The 19,774-nt window shown below is 45.2% G+C and overlaps 3 protein-coding genes across 4 annotated transcripts; 1 reads left to right on the top strand and 2 right to left on the bottom strand.

Annotated features, from left to right (window-relative positions):
* Positions 1–28: 28 nt before the first annotated feature.
* Positions 29–1,705, bottom strand: LOC108051280 (alpha-amylase A). Its single transcript, XM_017133337.2, has 2 exons — positions 1,496–1,705; positions 29–1,428 (listed from the first exon to the last, which is right to left on the bottom strand). Exons 1-2 carry the CDS (start codon positions 1,670–1,672, stop codon positions 121–123), a joined length of 1,485 nt encoding a protein of 494 aa, XP_016988826.2. The 5' UTR covers positions 1,673–1,705; the 3' UTR covers positions 29–120.
* A 4,041-nt stretch (positions 1,706–5,746) lies between these two features.
* Positions 5,747–7,336, top strand: LOC108051287 (alpha-amylase A-like). The gene is made up of 2 exons (XM_044458759.1): positions 5,747–5,962; positions 6,026–7,336. The coding sequence occupies exons 1-2, from the start codon at positions 5,786–5,788 to the stop codon at positions 7,331–7,333; spliced, it is 1,485 nt and encodes a 494-aa protein (XP_044314694.1). The 5' UTR covers positions 5,747–5,785; the 3' UTR covers positions 7,334–7,336.
* A 5,998-nt stretch (positions 7,337–13,334) lies between these two features.
* LOC108051293 (kalirin) lies at positions 13,335–19,087 on the bottom strand. 2 transcript variants are annotated; one of them, XM_017133354.1, is made up of 7 exons: positions 18,695–19,087; positions 17,867–17,998; positions 17,435–17,768; positions 14,585–14,671; positions 14,414–14,518; positions 14,224–14,355; positions 13,335–13,864 (listed from the first exon to the last, which is right to left on the bottom strand). In XM_017133354.1, exons 1-7 carry the CDS (start codon positions 18,961–18,963, stop codon positions 13,412–13,414), a joined length of 1,512 nt encoding a protein of 503 aa, XP_016988843.1. In that variant the 5' UTR covers positions 18,964–19,087; the 3' UTR covers positions 13,335–13,411. The 2 variants fall into 2 exon arrangements, with proteins under 2 accessions (XP_016988843.1, XP_016988844.1); XM_017133355.1 differs by lacking the exon at positions 17,867–17,998.
* Between the last annotated feature and the right edge of the window lie 687 nt (positions 19,088–19,774).

The raw sequence follows: 19,774 nt of genomic DNA on the forward strand, positions 1-19,774 counted from the left end.
CATCCCCCGAGTTTAAAAGACTTGTGTGTTAATAATCTCGTCATGTGTATTTAGTAAAATTAGTAATCTCAATGACTCCATCGGTACTTGGCCCGATGCTCAATGCTCCATGCTCCATGCTCACAACTTGGCGTTGACGTGGATGGCCAGCACGCCGTCGTCCTCGGAGCTCCCGATGTAGACGCTGGCGCGTCCGTCGGATCCGACGGTGACCGACTTGCCGGTGCAGGAGGAGCCGTTCTTGGAGCCGGAGATGACGTCGCAGTAGGTGCCGGCGGGAAGGCCGGTCTGCAGGGAGCTGTTCAGGTCGTAGTTGTCGTTGTTGAAGGCCACGAAGCCCCTGCTGCCGCGGCTGAAGGAGATCTGGTTGCTGCCGTTGTCCCACCAGTTCTGCACCGCGTCCGAGCCCACGGCGTTCCTGAAGGCCACCATCTGGTAGATCTGGCGCCAGCGGTGCTCGCAGACCCAGCCGCCGGCGCAGGAGAGGTCGCTGTTGAAGGAGGGCGAGGCGATGTTGTGGCCGTCGGTGGTGGGCGGGCCCTGGTCGGTGTCCGAGAAGGAGAAGGAGGACATCACCCGCGGGGTGCCGAAGGGGTGCGCCAGCATGAAGGCGGAGGCCATCTTGTACTGCCTGGGCACCTTGTAGGTGAGCACGTCGGCGCCTCCGGCCCCGTGTCCGCGCTGGTTGTCGTGGTTGTCGACGAAGACCAGGGAGCGGTCGGAGGCGGCGAAGCCCCAGCCGGTGCCCCAGTTGGTCAGGTAGCGCAGCTGGTCCTTGCCGCGGAAGACCTTGCCGATGGAGTCGGAGTGGCGGAACTCGGTGATGGCGCCCAGGCCGGTGTACTCGGCCTTGCTGATGGCCTCCCCGCCCATGTCGATGACCTCCTGCACGATGTAGGCCTTGGCGCCCGAGCCGAAGCCGTGCTCGGTGTTCAGGTTCTTGAGGCGGCCGTAGATGACGCCCAGGTCCGCGGGCCACATGTGCTTGGCCGCGTCCACCCGGAACCCGGCCACGCCGAGGTCGATCAGGTGGTCCAGGAACTCGACCACCTTGTCCCGCACGTAGGAGTTGCCCTGGTTGAGGTCGCGCAGACCCACCAGCTCGCAGTTGCGCACCTGGTTGGCGTCGTTGTAGTTGCTGATGGCGCAGGTGGGGTTGAAGTCCAGCGAGGAGTAGGGCACTCCGGGGTAGCTCTTGCTGCTGGGGCTGGCGGTGCTGCCCCCCGTGCCGTAGGTGCCTCCGTCGGCGGCCATGTGGTTGAACACCACGTCCACGTAGGTGCGCACTCCGGCGTTGTTGCACCGCCTGACCATGCTGGCGAACTGCTCCTCGTTTCCGGAGCGGGTGACCAGCTTGTACGAGATGGGCTGGTACCGCTCCCACCAGGGGCGGCTGTCCTTCACGGCGTTCTCGTTGACGGGGGAGACCTGTGGGTGGGGGATGGTATGGTATTGAGGTGTCTTCAAAGGGTACTCAAGTGTCCTCGATCCTCACCTGCACTCCGGCAAAGCCGTTCGGCCCCAGGAAGTTCTCGCACTCGGCGGCGATGTCGTCCCACTTCCACTCGAAGAGGTGCACCATCCCACTGCGCCCGGAGGCGTAGTTGGTGTCGAACTGGGCATTGGCCACCGCCAGAAGGGCGAGGCACACCAGACTCTTGGCCGAAAACATGCTGATTCTAGGTGGAAGCTAAGTTTCACTCTGATTGGAGGCAGTCGGTGCAGCTGCTTATATATGGGGTGCGCTGCTAGATGTCTCACCGCTTTTGAGTGATTTGTGGGGCGATGAGATCTTATCGCCCCCCAAGGCACAACGCTCTCATGTACGGGTTGATTAAGTTTCGATTAAATCGCCTTATCAGCGTTCAGGGCAGACCTATTGACTGGTGGCTAATTATAATAACGTCGTATTAAGCAAACATCGGGACAGTGCATTCTTTTGATATCTGCTTCTATGGGGGAATTTATTGGCCACTTCACTTCCATGCCGTTGGAAGCGTGACCACTGCGAACTATGGCCCACATGACACGATTTTTTACTTTTATAGAAATTAAATCACTCGTTGTGAAAGAAGGAAACCTTAATTCCAGTGCCTTACTGCTAAGGTAAAATATTAATGATGTAACCCCTTATATAAAATGCGAAAATCCGGAGATCCGAAAAAACGCACTTTTATTTCGGTTTTTTGATCAAAACCCTGGGAAATAATAGTCACATGTTGGAATAACATACCTCGTTGAATTCGTTATAAAATTTCCATTCGGATGGCATTCACAGCTAAAAATTTTCATTTTGGTCGATTTTTTGCAAAAATGGATGATGTAACCCCTTATCAAAAATGCCAAAATCCGAAGACCCGGAAAAACACACTTTTATTTCGGTTTTTTTATCAAAACCCTGGGAAATAATAGTCACATGTTGGAATAACATACCTCATTGAATTCGTTATAAAATTTCCAATCGAGTGGCATTCACAGAAAGAAAAATTTTATTTGTGTAGATTTTTCGATGAATATGATAATTATGAAAAATGACAAAATAGGTCAAAAAATAAATTAGTCCAAATCGACCTGAAATGAATAGTGTAGGTCTTTAGCTGCACAAAACAGTCATTCTTTTGGCTTTCTGTATTATTTTCGTGCAGTTATGACAAAAAAACCATTAAAAATGTATAATTTAGGGCCAACATTTTGAAAATGCCAAAATCTGGTAAATACGGAAATAAATCAATTTTGTAAGGTTTTACCTTACCAATTTTTGTTTCGAACTTACCTATTTAGGTATTATTACTTGGCCATTTATTTTGCTCACCTCGCAAGCCTTTTCAGAAAGCTGAAATTGTTGTGATGATAAAACAAATTGTGGCAAGTATTAAAAAGATAATGTCCATTTGTGGTCGAGGCAAATTCATTTATTGCGGCTGCCGAAATATCTTTTGATTAGCCAAGGAAATGGTGCTGGTTGCGGGCCATAAGAATCCAGGTCATGTAGCCCGCATATAAATCCCGGCAAATTCATGCATGACCCATAAAAGCGGATGCCCCACCCGCAATCGGAGCACTCCGGCACTCCACGAACATATTTCCTATTTATGACTGCAACTTTCGGTCGAGTCGGGCGGGGTGTAAAAATTTCAACACGCTTACACAAAAATTGCCAATTAAGCGCATTTATGACTGCAACGCGGGGAGGTATGTGTGGCATGCAACTAGGCGGGAGGAATGGCCCACCCTCAACACACCACCCTCCTCCCCAAGTGGAAACAGTGTCTGGCCCATAAACATCCTTAATGCGAGGACGTGTGCACTCCGAAGACGCTCGTCGGATTATTAAGAAACAATGAAGCCGGGACGTCGCTAGAAGCCATAAAAGCGGACACATAACGCCCGGTTTATGGCGCAAGTTAAAACCGGAAACTAAATAGTTGACACCGCGCGGACATTGACCATCGGATATGGGCGGTGAGGGGCGGGGCGTGGCAAACCAAAGGGGGCGGGAACTCTCGTAAAGCTCGGGTCAATGACGAAAACATAATTTGTAATTTGAATTTGCTCCGTGTTCGAGCATAAGCAATGAGCTCGCCAGGATGACCTTCGTTGTTGTCCTTTGGGTTTCACAGATTCCACTCGCATCTCTGGAATGGCGCATATAATTCTTCAGGATTTGCGATTACTGGTACAGCAAAGGATCTGAAATGAGAGGCACAGACAAGCAAATTCAAGGTTTTGTTATTATTCAGTATTATCCTAAGTGCATATTTATCCTTTGAACTTTAGATTGGTTTATTATTTTTTTTAATTTTTTTTTTTTTTTTAGCTTTGCTAAACGTTGAGAAAGTATAGTGATTAATTAAAATATCTTACGAAACCAGTCAAATACATGTATTTTGAGTTACTGGACTTCAAAACCATCCAGTAATAAAGTTGTTTTCCTCTTTCCTTTTCCCCTGCCAAATAAAGCCGCAATTAACTGGTACATGAATTACCTAAGTAACCCTGAGATGAGATACCAACCCATATTGAAAAGTGTCTACATGGGTGGTTACGTCTTGGGTTAAGCTACCGGCTTTGGGGAAAGGGATCTTTCGTCCTTTGGCTGATTTATGCGCTTATCACGCAGGCGTCGCCGCTTTTATGTCCCGTCGTCGCCGTCTGTCCCTGTCCTCTGTCGTCTGTCGGCCATAAATGTCCTGGCCCGAGTCCTGCTCACAAATTTGCCATTTTAATGCTCCTCCGACTCTCGGGCAGCGCTTTTCAATTTCTGCACACATACCTGCGGAATGGCTTAGGCTCATCCTTCGCCCTTCGTGACAGTTTTTCATTACGCACAAATCCTTCGGGCATACACAGTCACATTAAAAAAGGATGTTGACTAAGAGCCAAAGGAAAGAACAGGGAGTGTGTAAGCAAACAGGAGCAGTCTTAGGAATTTCATAAAAATCGTTGCCGGCTTATCGCAGCTTTAAGATGTCTGCATGTCCTGCGGGTGCTCGCATGTCCTTTGCCCTGCGACACTTTCAAAGTGACATTATGCAACTTTGAGCGGCAGCAACAAGAACTGCAGCTATCTAAATTACCCAGAGACATCCGGCATGGCAGGACGCTCCTCCATGCTCAAGGATCAACAGGAAGCGCCCCCAAGGAGTCTGACTAGCTCCATGTGTTGCACTCTGCCTTTTCGGGTTTCTTATTTTCCTCTGCGCTGCAAATTTCATTTGGCACTGCGACAGGAAGGAAATGTGAGCATGCAAAGCCAGAAGAGGTCCTGGATAGACGCAGATAAGTTGGGCACCAGTCGCCAATTAATGCGTCGTCCTGCACGTGTTGGCATTCCGCCACTCCAGAGTCTGGAGTCCTGAATCCGGAGGATCAAGTGGCCGCCAGTCAAGGCCAAAAGTCACGTATTCTGCGTGAGTTGCGAGCGGTGAAGCCAGAACTTCGTGTCCAAAAAGGTGGCATACTTGGTTAGAAGCGACTGAGAAATGTCTCAAGTTTAAATTTTAAATTGGCTAAGTAAAACAACAATAAATACACTACTAGTTCCCGAGATGTCGATGTTCACACGGACGGACAGACGGACTTACGGGCATGGCTAGATCAACTGGGCTATTGATTCTCATCAAGAATATATATACTTGATAGGATCGAAAACGCATCCTTATAGCTGTTATATACAACATGGCCTTTTACTCTACGACTATAAGGTTTAAATACAACTAAATAAGTATTTTGTGTGAGTTTATTCTAGTGACTAGCATAATTGTTTATACGTTACCAAACTTTTCACGCTAAGCATTCTTTATCCAAACACATATATATTGACCTAAAGTTTACGTATAGACCAAAATATTAAGTATTTTTGTATTAGATGTGCAATACTTTGTGAAATACAAACATTTAACCATAGGAATCATAGTACACAATGGTCACGCTTTCAGCAGCATGCTGGTAAAGTGGCCAATAAATTGTTAACGCCTGCCGATATCAAAGGAATGCACTGTCCCGATGAATAATTGATATAGAAAAAAACATTCGACGGCTAACTAATCATCTGCGAAAATCTCCAGTTCCAGCACGTCTGCCAAAAAAATCGATAGGACGAACTAATCAAGACTCCCGCATTCTAAGTGCGATAAGATCATAAGGAGCCACAAATCACTCCCCACGAAACCCAGGGAATTATAAGCAGGGGGTCCACTCTACAATCCACACTCCATTCACTATATAAGCAGCTGCACCGACTGCCTCCAATCAGAGTGAAACTTAGCTTCCACCTAGAATCAGCATGTTTTCGGCCAAGAGTCTGGTGTGCCTCGCCCTTCTGGCGGTGGCCAATGCCCAGTTCGACACCAACTACGCCTCCGGGCGCAGTGGGATGGTGCACCTCTTCGAGTGCAAGTGGGACGACATCGCCGCCGAGTGCGAGAACTTCCTGGGGCCGAACGGCTTTGCCGGAGTGCAGGTGAGGATCGAGGACACTTGAGTGGGTACTCGAGGACATAACCCAACCATCACCCACCCACAGGTCTCCCCCGTCAACGAGAACGCCGTGAAGGACAGCCGCCCCTGGTGGGAGCGTTACCAGCCCATCTCGTACAAGCTGGTCACCCGCTCCGGAAACGAGGAGCAGTTCGCCAGCATGGTCAGGCGGTGCAACAACGCCGGAGTGCGCACCTACGTGGACGTGGTGTTCAACCACATGGCCGCCGACGGAGGCACCTACGGCACGGGGGGCAGCACCGCCAGCCCCAGCAGCAAGAGCTACCCCGGAGTGCCCTACTCCTCGCTGGACTTCAACCCCACCTGCCCCATCAGCAACTACAACGACGCCAACCAGGTGCGCAACTGCGAGCTGGTGGGTCTGCGCGACCTCAACCAGGGCAACTCCTACGTGCAGGACAAGGTGGTCGAGTTCCTGGACCACCTGATCGACCTCGGCGTGGCCGGGTTCCGGGTGGACGCGGCCAAGCACATGTGGCCCGCGGACCTGGGCGTCATCTACGGCCGCCTCAAGAACCTGAACACCGAGCACGGCTTCGGCTCGGGCGCCAAGGCCTACATCGTGCAGGAGGTCATCGACATGGGCGGGGAGGCCATCAGCAAGGCCGAGTACACCGGCCTGGGCGCCATCACCGAGTTCCGCCACTCCGACTCCATCGGCAAGGTCTTCCGCGGCAAGGACCAGCTGCGCTACCTGACCAACTGGGGCACCGGCTGGGGCTTCGCCGCCTCCGACCGCTCCCTGGTCTTCGTCGACAACCACGACAACCAGCGCGGACACGGGGCCGGAGGCGCCGACGTGCTCACCTACAAGGTGCCCAGGCAGTACAAGATGGCCTCCGCCTTCATGCTGGCGCACCCCTTCGGCACCCCGCGGGTGATGTCCTCCTTCTCCTTCTCGGACACCGACCAGGGCCCGCCCACCACCGACGGCCACAACATCGCCTCGCCCTCCTTCAACAGCGACCTCTCCTGCGCCGGCGGCTGGGTCTGCGAGCACCGCTGGCGCCAGATCTACCAGATGGTGGCCTTCAGGAACGCCGTGGGCTCGGAAGCGGTGCAGAACTGGTGGGACAACGGCAGCAACCAGATCTCCTTCAGCCGCGGCAGCAGGGGCTTCGTGGCCTTCAACAACGATAACTACGACCTGAACAGCTCCCTGCAGACCGGCCTTCCCGCCGGCACCTACTGCGACGTCATCTCCGGCTCCAAGAACGGCTCCTCCTGCACCGGCAAGTCGGTCACCGTCGGATCCGACGGACGCGCCAGCGTCTACATCGGGAGCTCCGAGGACGACGGCGTGCTGGCCATCCACGTCAACGCCAAGTTGTGAGCATGGAGCATGAAGCTTTGAGCATCGGACCAAGGACCGATGGAGTCATTGAGATTATTAATTTTACTAAATACACATGAAGAGATTATTAACACACAAGTCTTTTAAACTCGGGGGATGATAAGAAACATATATACGTTCTCGGCTGCGTTTCAAAAACATTGATTCGATTGGGAAAATCCGTTTGCTTAATAATAGCATTATCTCTATTCGATCTAGCTTCAACATTTTATTTTCTCAAAAATTAAATGCCATTTAATTTATTATATAAAAGTTAAAAACACCAGCAATGCAATTTATAACGATAAATTATCATTGATCATATCATTTTCTCCCATCGAAAAGTCGGGGAATGAAAGGGTCTGTATTTTGGAATCCCAAATGAATGCTCACTCTTAAAGAAAATGTTAATCTGAAATCTAAAGATCAAAATAAAAGATTGTGAGGCTTTGACTTTAAATAAACATATGAAATATTAAAAAAGAAGATGGGTTTCAACAGGTTCTGTGCGAATTCGAATATTGATTGTTGACTTTAGCTATACATAAATCACACCCCACCTCCCATCTTGGAACCCGGGGAAGCACTTGCGCAGGACTCGTAGGCTGGTGGTGCAAATTGAAGCTGTCCGGGATGTGCATGTCCCCGAAGAAGAGGCCAAGGCACGCACCAAGCCAAGTCCGTGTCCCCAATCCCCACACCCGCCGGCGGATTCTATTAAAATTGCCTGTCATTGCCGCTGCCGGCATCGTTATTGTCCGCTCCTTGGATCCTGGATGCTGGATCTCCTCCTTTTCCCCCTCGGAATGGGAATGGCAGACATGCTTAGTCCCTTGGACTACGACGTTGGCGACGTTGTCTTCTGGCAGGACCATTATTCTTCAACAACGTGCATTATATTATCCTTTGGCTGAAGGCATTTGTATGCTGGTCCCGGGCGCGAATTGCATTTGGGATCGGGTGGTTTCGGCTGCTCCCTGGCTGATTTCTGGCTGGACGAGGATGAGGATGAGGAAGGGAATGGGGATGAGGATGTGGATGTGGCCTTTCAGCTGTCGTCAGTGCAATTTGTATTGCCGCCCGTCGGTGGCGTCTGTGTAACTTGTTTTTTATTGGTTTTCTCGTTTTAAATTTCAATTTGGCGTCCTGTAAGCAAGATGTATGTACAAGGCCTGGGCGGCGGCTCCTCCACCCAATCCCAGTCCGCTCCGGAAACGCTCTGCATTTGCTTTTCGCAGAGCATATGTCGACGCGTCAGGTGCGCCAACGATGGGCGATTTATTTGCGTCAGCGTGCCAGGTTGACAGTTTCAAGGTGCTGCGACTTGTTGTCCCGGCTGCTAACTGAACTGTCATTCAGCAGGAGCTACCTCTTGCTATTCCAATTACACTCAGGGAAAAATATACTTTATACTTCCTTTAATTTCCCCATAAAAAGTTACATTGTTATTGTTGTATTGTTATTGTTGTACAATAGCCCCAAGCTTAAGTCTCTAGCAAATCAATTGTATTTTTTATCTCCTGGGTTTGGTATCCCCTAAGTGGATTTGTTTTTTCCAGTGCCAGGTTATTATGCCATTAGGGGTTAGGGGGCTAGCACATTTTACACCGCATTTAACCCAAAACATGCCACTTAACGGAGGGCATTTATCAATGGGGGAGTGGGTATTGCCCCAGCCCTACGTGATCCGCCGCCACCGCATTATCAGGCATCAGGAAGCAACCTCATCCTTGAACGTGCTAAGCGCCTAACCTCCCACCCCCACCTCCAACCCCTCCCACTTCCCCACCCACACATGACGCTGCACTCTGTGCGATTATCGAGCGTTTCCGTTTCCGCTGCTCGACTCGTCCTGTGGCTTTGGGCCATGCCCCGAAAATTACATGCCTTTGTTTTTTATCTAATGCCAGGCGGCATTATGCCTAACCCGGGGTCTTAAGGGTTTCCCCTCCCCCGCACTCCCTGCCCATTTTGCGGAACGTGTCCTGGAACTCTCCTCGGGATTCAGATGCGCAATTCGATCTTTTATCAGTTGTCATCGTCGGCAAATTCACACATTCGCATGGGCATTTGTCGCTTTGCTTGATTTGTGCCACCTCAACTCGCACAGTGGAACAAAATGCACTTTTTCCAGCAAAAAAAATAATAGTTAATCGATGAATCCCCGACCTACTAGTAAGATTTAAATTGCTTGATTAACATTTGATTTTTGAATTATAATACTTAAAAAAAGAATTGGTATTAAATATTGCTAATTTATTGTAGTCTTAATAGAAGTTTTAGAGCGTTTTTACATTTTCATAAATAGTTTATTTTTATTATTATAAAAAAAAATTTATCTTGCAGCAGCTAATAAAATATATTATATATTGATATCTGGAAAAGCCTTTTTATATAAATAATGCATCATAATTAGACATAAATTTAACCATATCCGAAACCTTTCCAATTTCTTTGAGACTGAGTCTGTGTCCACTGTTCCCCATCCGATTACTCCAACTGCCGACCCCAGGAGCACATTGTTTCACGTGCCATTTCGCAGCTGAAATTTGAACTTTTTCAAGCACCCGGAGCAAAAGAACTAAACGAATTCGCAAATCCGGAGACGAGGCGGCAAATGTTGGACGGATGGATGAAGATGTGTGCTGGATGCGTGCCTAAGTGTTGTGTTGCATTTACATGGGATGGCCGTACAATTTCGGGGGAGATAAAGGCTGGGCTATATGTAGATACTTGGATACTGTCGATGGATTGGGGACAGCAACTGGCGCTGAGGCGTGAATTGGATACGCACAAATCCAATGGAGCAGTGGATGTAGGGCAGTGGATGGGGATGAGCCCGTGTGTGGGGCATATTAAGCAAAAATTAGCAACAGTTGTGGCCCAGAGCATCGCAGAGTTTGCCGGGGATATGTCAAGTTAATTTAATGTACCATGAAAGGGGGCAGCAAAGGGGGCTGCAAAGGGGGCGGGATTATCTCAGGACGCCATCTGTGGCACCCAGCCATCATGTGTTGCCCGCCTACGTGCAATAATTTGTGCAATTACTTGGCAAATTCGTTCGACGTCCTCCCAGTCCTGCGACGTGGCCCGAAAAAATTCAGATAAATTATGCCCCTGGCATTCTACAATTCTATTGCCAAATTCTTCTTTTTCCACACTTTTTTTGCGTTCGAAATTATGCATTTAGTTTAAAAAACATGTGGAGCGTGTAGAGCAAACTACGTGAGGGGCATAGCCAAAAATTAAAAGCAGCTCAAGAGCCAATGGCCCAGAAATATTGAAAAGACTAAGAGAGAGGAAGAGGTCCTTTGCTGACTCGCGAAACGTTGTAATTTTTCAGCTCTGCGACTTTTTGGCTCATAAAAATGTCAAATCGTTTACATACACGTCACTTTTGTGACAACTACTTGACAGACATTAATACACTTAAGCTGCCTGGTAAGAACACGGGCATTATCCTTTAGCCAGCTTCCTTGGCGCTGTACATCCTTTATCCCCCGAGCAAACGACAAGCGGATGCGATGGCGGCATGCCAACATAAATGACATAATATAATAAACCAACAGCGAACAGCCAGTGGAATGAGCTCATGTTCGGAGGAGATAGGAAAATAGCGACCGAAATTTGCTTAGACAGCAACTCGCATGAAGGCAAATTCCCCACCCCAACTCACCCCAACCCACCACACCCCACCACACCCCGCAGCCAGATGTCAAGGGAGTCGCGTTTTATTTTTTGTGCCCTTTTAACAAATTGCTTTTGTGCAAATTTTGTCACATCCCAAGCACAAACACCAATACACCCCCACACACCCATACACCCACACACCCTAGGACATGCAGATTGGGCCAGATGGGACACCCATACACCCACATCCTGTTTAACTTCATTAGTGCATTTTTGCTTTTACTATTATTTTGGCCAGCTCTTTGAACTTGCAACAAATTTGCCAGGCATATTTTCCCTTACCAATTTCATTTTATTTACCATCGTTTGACCGGATAATCAGGACATGTAATGTGGGAAATCATATTTTGATTTGGTTTCAATCGAAGTCTGTCGCACAGTGGTTTTGAATAAATATTTATAAGCTGACTTTTGACGGAATTTACTGAAGTGTGTAGCATACTTTCAGGAACAGATTGTAATTATTTTAATAAAAAAAGCAAAACAAAAGTTGTAATGTTTTTGATGCAGCAATAATTAGAAAGTTATATATAAAACCACATAATTACAAATGCCTTTTTATGTTTGATTCATTCATTCATCAAAACTTGTAATCACTTTTTTAAATATACTTTTAACTCAATGATGATAAAGTAAACCGTTTTGTGTATGAAAGCAAACTGAATTAAAACAAGAAAGGAAAGCTAACTTCGGGCGGAGCCGAAGTTGATATACCCTTGCAGAATATTATGTACATTATAGTCTCCAAAATTATTCATATGATGCATTCTTAATACTTATAAAAATCCCAACTTCCTAACTTTACAAACAGCAAAGTTATGGCATTTCCAATCGTTCAGTTAAATGGCAGCTATAGGATATAGTCGGCCGATCCTTATGAAATTTGGTAAGTCGGATTGATTAACCAAATATAAAACCCATAGAAAATCCCAGCTTCCTAACTTTACAAACACCAAAGTTATGGTATTTCCAATCGTTCAGTTAAATGGCAGCTATAGGATATAGTCGGCCGATCCTTATGAAATTTGGTAGGTCGGATTGATTAACCAAATATAAAACCCATAGAAAATCCCAGCTTCGTAACTTTACAAACACCAAAGTTATGGCATTTCCGATCAATCAGTTATATGGCAGCTATAGGATATAGTCGGCCGATCCTTATGAAATTTGGTAGGTCGGATTGATTGGCCAAATATAACACGCATAGAAAATCTTAACTTCCTAACTTTACAAACAGCAAAGTTATGGCATTTCCGATCAATCAGTTATATGGCAGCTATAGGATATAGTCGGCCGATCCTTATGAAATTTGGTAGGTCGGATTGATCGGCCAAATATAACACGCATAGAAAATCCCAACTTCCTAACTTTACAAACAGCAAAGTTATGGCATTTCCGATCAATCAGTTATATGGCAGCTATAGGATATAGTCGGCCGATCTCGGCCGTTCCGACTTATATACTGCGTGCAAAGGAAAGAAGGGTGTGTGCAAAGTTTCAATTCGATAGCTTTAAAACTGAGAGACTAGTTTGCGTAGAAACAGACAGACGGACAGACGGACAGACAGACGGACAGACGGACAGACGGACATGGCTATATCAACTCAGGAGGTGATCCTGATCAAGAATATATATACTTTATATGGTCGGAGATGTCTCCTTCACTGCGTTGCACACTTTTGACCAAAATTATAATACCCTCTGCAAGGGTATAAATATTTGCATCACATTTGTAAATATAGACTGTGACTTAAACTACAATCTCCTTTAAATTTAGTAGGCAAGACAGGGGCAAAACGTATTACCCCCGATCTAAAATTAATTATAACATCAAATCTTTAAATTAAATAATATGACGCTATTATTTGAAGACTTTCTCATAATCTGTAGGAATTTAATACGTTTTTCCCCGTTATTCCTTTGAATATTCTTTACTCAATTTTTAAACCATGCAAACTACTTTTTAAGATTCTCAAAGAAAACCAACAGTTCCTTGAACACTCCATATTCACATCCTGGGCCATGGTTCATTAGATTTTGGTAGACCGTGACTTGGCTTTTTGGGCGGGTCTCCTGCATCGAGCCGTCATAAATTCTAAACAAATAGATTTGTCATAAATTTTTCGGCGGCTGCCACACACACTGTCACTGTGCGGAGTGTGCCTTGTGTGGCAGGCGAAAAAGATGAAGAGCTATTTACATTTTGCTGCAAGGACTTGGCCACTGCAAAGGCAATTTATCACAAATACTTGTCAAGCGACTGCAGCAAGCTTATTTTCCACTCGGACAAGCAGCGAGGACAAGAAAGGACTACGAAATAACTTAGCTTTATTCTTAGATATCTACGATCTAGAGTTGTGAGTGGATGGGGAATAGGACATGGGTTCTCTACAAGTACTGCCATATCAGCCAGATGGCCACGACGACTCCGAGCACCAGGTCCATGGGCAAACTGAAGGTGTTCCTCCGGGCGTGCTCGTTCCGCGCGATCTCGATGATCTTGTGGGTGGCCAGGAGCCACTGCTTCACCACCGCCGCCTCCGCCGCCACGAAGGAGTACTCCTCCCGCCTCCCACTCCCACTGGAGCCCCCATCCTGCTGCTTCACCAGCAGGTTGATGGTCTTGTTGGCATTGGCGGAGCTGGAGTCCAGCGGCCTCTGCAGCTCCACGTGCTCCCAGTGGAAGTGCTGCCGGTAGGCCAGCCGCCGCTTCCGCACCTCCGTGCAGACCAAGGAGCGGTCGAAGAGGAACACCTTGGAGCGGTACTTTTTCCGGGTGGGGAAGTGCTGGGCGTCGAACTCCGTCGAGCGCCGGAAGTTTCCCATCTGCAGGAGGTCCAACTGGGGAGGAAAAACAGGTGGGTTTTTATTGCAAATGGATAAACAATACATAATATATAATACATAAATCTTCATCCATACAAATATTTTCAATTTATATATCTTAAACCCTTTTCAATTCAAGAGGTTTAAAAAAATACTTGTAGTTTTAATAATACTTTAAAATAAATTCTTTCCGGAAATCTCATTTGTTTAAAATTACTTTTACTTCAATACTTCTTGAACAAAATGGAATTTATGACAATTAAAATAAATTTAATTTATTATCCATTAAATGAATTTGCTAATCTGTTTCTTATTTAACAAAATAATTTCCATATCTGGCATAAATACTTGTATTTTCTCTACTGCCTACTCACCTCATTGAGCTCCTCGATGTTGGGAATCTCCTCGGCCTGATTTACCACATCCAGAGCACGTCGCATTCGCGTCTCCAGTTTGCAAACGGCAGTCAGCACAGGCTTGCAACTAATTCCACTTTTGTAGAACTCCTAAAATATAAAAAATCCATTAATAAAGAACTCTATAAAGTAAAAACCACCACCTTACCGATATGAATTGCTGCAGGAGCAAAGGATATCTGGTCAGTCTTTGGATGGGCTGAACTAGGAAGCTGTCGATGCCCAGCTTGTCTTTTATTTGGGTTTGATATGTCTGAAGGGATTTTAAATATAGAAATTAAGATATATATTATATTTTATTTTATAAGAAGGTTCTCACCTGCAACCATAGTCGATTATCTTGCCGCAGTTGCATTGAAGACTTCTTGCCCATGGTGAAGCTCACATAGCAGTAAAAGCGATTTTTCTGAAAGAAAGAGGGAACCCATCTTAACCTCGCCGAATCTCGAAAGACCTTTGTGTCTGGGCCATGAGCTCCAGTCTCACATTTGGCACATCGTTGATATATATATTATTTGGTGCTGTACAAACACATGCGAGTCTTGCCTGGTGGCGAAATCATAATTTCTTAAGCATTTAAGTCACGTAACTCCGGACTGGCAAAGCCAGAGCCAAAATTTGGAATTCCTGTCGCTATCTGAGGCCAATGCCAATGCAAATGTTTTCCCAAACCGAAACTAGTGCAAACTGCAAAGAAAATTGCTTGTCTAACGATTTCCTTTCCATTTTAATTTCATTAGCTCCGCCCGGCTGCGGAATCAGAGCTCGAAGTTCTGCATTCAGATGATATGATAATCATCTCTCTGCGGACCGACCCATAATATAATACTTCCCCTTCCAACCTTGAGTTCTGGGTTTTGCATGTCTAATGCGATTAGCCTTAAACAATTGTCGCCTCGTCTGGCGGGCAAAAGGTGAAAATCTATATTTTTGCATATTGCGACATTTTCTTGGGTGGGCGGTTGTTTTATTAGCATGAAATTCCTATCCGCAGTGCATTCCTCCTAATTTAGTAATTTGTTCTCTGTGGGGAGAAAGTGTGGGCTATTTATATAGAACCAAATCACACCAAATGTCAGCAGGGTTAATAGGGGATCATTTTTATGGCTTTTTATTTTATAACGATTGCTGATACATACAAATTAAAGCCATTAAACTCACATGTACAGCTGTGTTCAAAGTATTAGCAGTACAAAACCAATTGGTTCTGGGGTAATTGTATTTAATTTGTACAGGTGACAGCTGATAAAATGCAACAAAGAAGGTCATTATTATAAATTTTAAGGGTTTTATTTAAAGAAGATATGCCAGTGATTGGAAGTAGTTTTATTATTCGTTCGAACACAGCTGTATAAATACAATTTATAGCCCTCAGAGGCTTCCCCATCAAAATGATCTTCGTTTGTTTTCCTCTTCGAGAATTCAGATCGCCAAATCGATTGCATCAATCTGAAGTTCCCCATCCCCTTCGACCACTCAAATATCCATCCGAATGTGGTAAAACTTTTAATTGATTTTCGATTTGATTTGAGGGTGAGAAGTTTGATCGACACGCTTGTCACTCGATGTTTTTGGCCATTTAAAGCCGATTAATAAATGAAGGCGACTCTATTTATGGTCGGTTCTTCGGGCATTTGTGGGTTTTCGAGACCAAAAACCGATTCAAAATCTCTGGCTGGACAAGGTCTGAACATAAATCAATTCTGGGCCTCTTCAGCCGCAACATCAATTGATGTCAGAACAAATCGATTTGGCAATTGCTTGTGAAAAGCCCCATTAATTTGCAAACGACGACGAGTCTGAGAGGAAATCCATAACATCGGGTTATATATATCAACAAGTTGTGTGCGCGTCTTTTGTTTATACAGCATGCTGCCAAATCTGAGCAGGGAAAAGTAAAATTTTAGAAAATATGTATAAACAAATCATGAGCGTTTTTATGATATATTTAGCCAAATTTTCGCCTGCCTCTGGTCCTCTGAGTCAGAAATGTTTGTTTGGTTTGGCCAACAAAGAATGCAAAGTGGTTTCGGGGAAAGGAAAAGAAAAGAGCAGCATAAATCAGATCCCAGGGGCTTAGCATGTCTGTCGAACATTAAGATGCCAAATCCTCGGGGAGCTCAAAAAGAATGTTACCTGCTTTGGAAACTGGCAGACTTTTTCCACTCACTGTACTCCTTCTTTAATTTATTTTCGGGATTTCTGGGAACTCGGGAATGACATAAGAGAACGGCGACCGCCCGACGAAGAATTCCACAGGCCTCAGACAATTTCAATTTAAATTGATCATTTGCGTTGTCAACACTTAAGTCGACATGGCCACATGGCCATTCTCTAGTGGCCCGAAAAATCATTCCGAGCGAGTACTCTTAACGAGATGATTTGGGCATTCCTATAGCTATATGTAAGATAATGTACGATACTTATTGTCGACTCTCCCCACGAGAACCGATGACGTCAGCTGCCGGCAAATGGAACCCCAGCCCAGACGTAAAATACAAAATAATGTGTGTTTGCTTTAGCAATTTAACTGATTTTCGTAACAGAGTGCGAGCTTTTTGCCTGAGTGAGTGTTTTATTTCTATTATTGCGGTACTGATTACTTCAATCTTATCTGGGGACTTCACTAAGCCAGCCCATTCGTCATTCTGCAAATGATCAGGGGTAAATATTTCTTGTGAAAATCTATAATTTAATTTATACAAGACATGCTGAGGAATATGAATGAATTTGGTGACACACTTGCTGCGAGGTGTGAGCTTAAGTACTGGTAAAAATAAATACTATTATCAATTTAAATTCTGGCAGAGTTTGCATAACCCACGTTCGCTTCATTTGCATTGAAACACGAGTCTCAGGCTAAAAATAATAAAAGTAAAAATGCTTGACAAGGCAAAAGGTAATAAAGAAACGAGACACCAATCGCAGGTGTCAAGGTGGCACAACAAAAAATCTAAAAAAAAAAGATCTATCTACGCTGATATGTGTAAATATTTGAGGTTGAAATTAGGCACTTGGAGTGCCTAAAGAAGACAAAAGAATTTTGATAGATGAGATGTCGGAACCTGTCCAACGGCTACTTGGTTAAACGACACGACTTTGGCTAATGAACCCATCCCACGCAACACTTCTTTAGCCCCTCTTTATACTAACAAACCCCTCAACTCACCTCGAAGTGAACGGCAAACTCATCGAAAAGACCTTTGAGATCCCGCTGGTTGCGCAGCATGAGTGGCAGGATCTCCTGCTCATGGAGTTCCAGGATCTCCTCGACATTGCCCAGCAGCAGTTTCTGCTTCGCATCGCCACTTAGTCCCTCTGGCAGATCCTCCACATCCTTTAGCTTCCCATAGTTCAGCATTCCCTTCTTCAGGTTGTTCACATAGTTCACTTCCGTCTGGATGAGCTCGTCAATGATGAAACTGATCTTCTTGGAGGCATAGATCTCGGTTTGGTCGCAGGGAAACAGATTCTCCAGCGACAGCGTATCCTCGTCCTCGTGGCTGGTCAATTTAGAGGTGGGTGGTCAAGAGTTAATTACCAAATCAATTACCAATAAACCGATAATTAGGGTGAGTGTGACCTTTTCGATTGTACTTACTACTCATCGCCCAGGGTCTCGAAACTGAGCGTGTGCGAGGGAAAAGAGTGGAAGCCATTGTGTGTTCGGTATGTTGGAGATGAGTTCGCTGCAGTTGTTGAACAGGTGTTGATGGAACTCAATGAGATGCCGCTGGAAAACAGAACAGTACGAAAACACGATAGCAACAAGCCGTGAATGAGGAACACTTGAAAGTGTGCTGGGTGTAATAGCATGGAAATATGAAAACAAAATAAAATCTAAAACCCGAACATGTGTACTTCTCTAATTGGCAGTCTGTAATCTTGTGGGATTTTGTTCACAAAACAAAAGGGGAACTACATATTAATTTATATAATTTATGGAAATACGTATATTAATTTATATAATTTATCTTTAGTGAATTTAGCTATAGACTGCAAGGGAACACCCGCAAATATAAAAACAACATTTTTATAACAATTATGATTTAGATAGCCCATTTCCTCAGTAAAAATCTTTATTGTACATGCAATCTTTTGACAACTTCCTTTCTGTGCTAAAAACTTAAACTCTTAAGATAAAAATACTGCGCTTTCTGAAATCAGATTGTTATCTTGGTAACAAGTTTATAATGCATGTCATGAACTCAGCCACTCCCGACAGCGATTACCGTGAAAAGGCTTAAAATAACCGGGGCGTATGCGTTATCTTATCACGTATACGCACATTAAGTGCGGTGAAACAAGCCAAAGGTCGGACATTCAATAATGGACATTAAATTCGATGGAAAAACAGTAAGCAGCTGTCAGATGGAGAGGCACGTTCAAACAAAACACGGGCAAACAAAGGGTTAAGGCTCAGCCCTACCTATCGTTATCCAGCAGACTTATTTGCTTCTCCAACTTTCCGTTGGCCAATGTCGGGGATTTCGGAGGAGTGGTGGTGGCTATGGCTACGGGTTCCAGTACTGGACATTCTTTCGCGAGGGCTTTATCAACCACATCGATCGACTTGGCGTTATCGACATTATCGTCGAGTATATGCAAATAAACGTTGAGCACTTGCACTAGGAATATCACCAGAAAAGTCAGCGCCACGGAAATCACATCGAACCAATTTAGTATTGTCAACTCCATAATGGTTGATTTCGTTTTTTTCACAGCTTTCTATAGACTTAACCGCCGACGAATTCGACGCATATCGATGGCAAAACTTGCACTATATATGGCCAACAATATTCCGACACCGATCCGCAGCGAATCAAACGCGAAACTCGACTGAGCGAAAATCGCGCTGAGCATTGGCACACTGTGAATAAGCTTCGAAAGCTCCATCGGATCGTTCTCTTTTCTTCAGATTCTCTTCGATATAAAAAGCTATAGCCGACCACGCGCCGAGCACTTTGTTTGTAAACATCAGATATAAGTCAAAACTGTGAAAATCATTTCTGGCATTGGAACGGAATTCAGTTAAGTCTGTAACACTTTTGCTTTCATCATAAGGCTTTAATGCCATTTAATCGTTTATGGTTCCATATTTGCATATCAATTAGAGGGGCTTCGGTTAATGGCCGGCAATAACTATTATTATGGCCACTACCTATAATCACAAGCTTCGATTTCGCCTTGAACTTTTTGGGGGCAAGCGAACTGGTTGCCTTTTGTTTTGGTTTATCTGGTTTGGGCACTCTCCGAATTGAGTTATAAATCAGAAATCGAATAGTTATTGTGCAGAAACACTAAAATCCTAATGGGTTTCCCTCTCATTTGACGTTTAAGAGTGCGAGTACTAAATTCTAAAGTGATGATCTCATGCTGATCACCGGAAAACCGATAATTGTCATTTGCATTTGCGAATTTCACAAGTAAAATTGTTCACATTTTATACATTGACATATACAATTGATTTTTAAAACAATTGAAATCAAAAGAATTTCTTGATGAGACT

Source organism: Drosophila rhopaloa, unplaced genomic scaffold (assembly GCF_018152115.1).
Source record: "Drosophila rhopaloa isolate 14029-0021.01 unplaced genomic scaffold, ASM1815211v1 contig_115, whole genome shotgun sequence".
Classification (NCBI taxonomy): domain Eukaryota; kingdom Metazoa; phylum Arthropoda; class Insecta; order Diptera; family Drosophilidae; genus Drosophila; species Drosophila rhopaloa.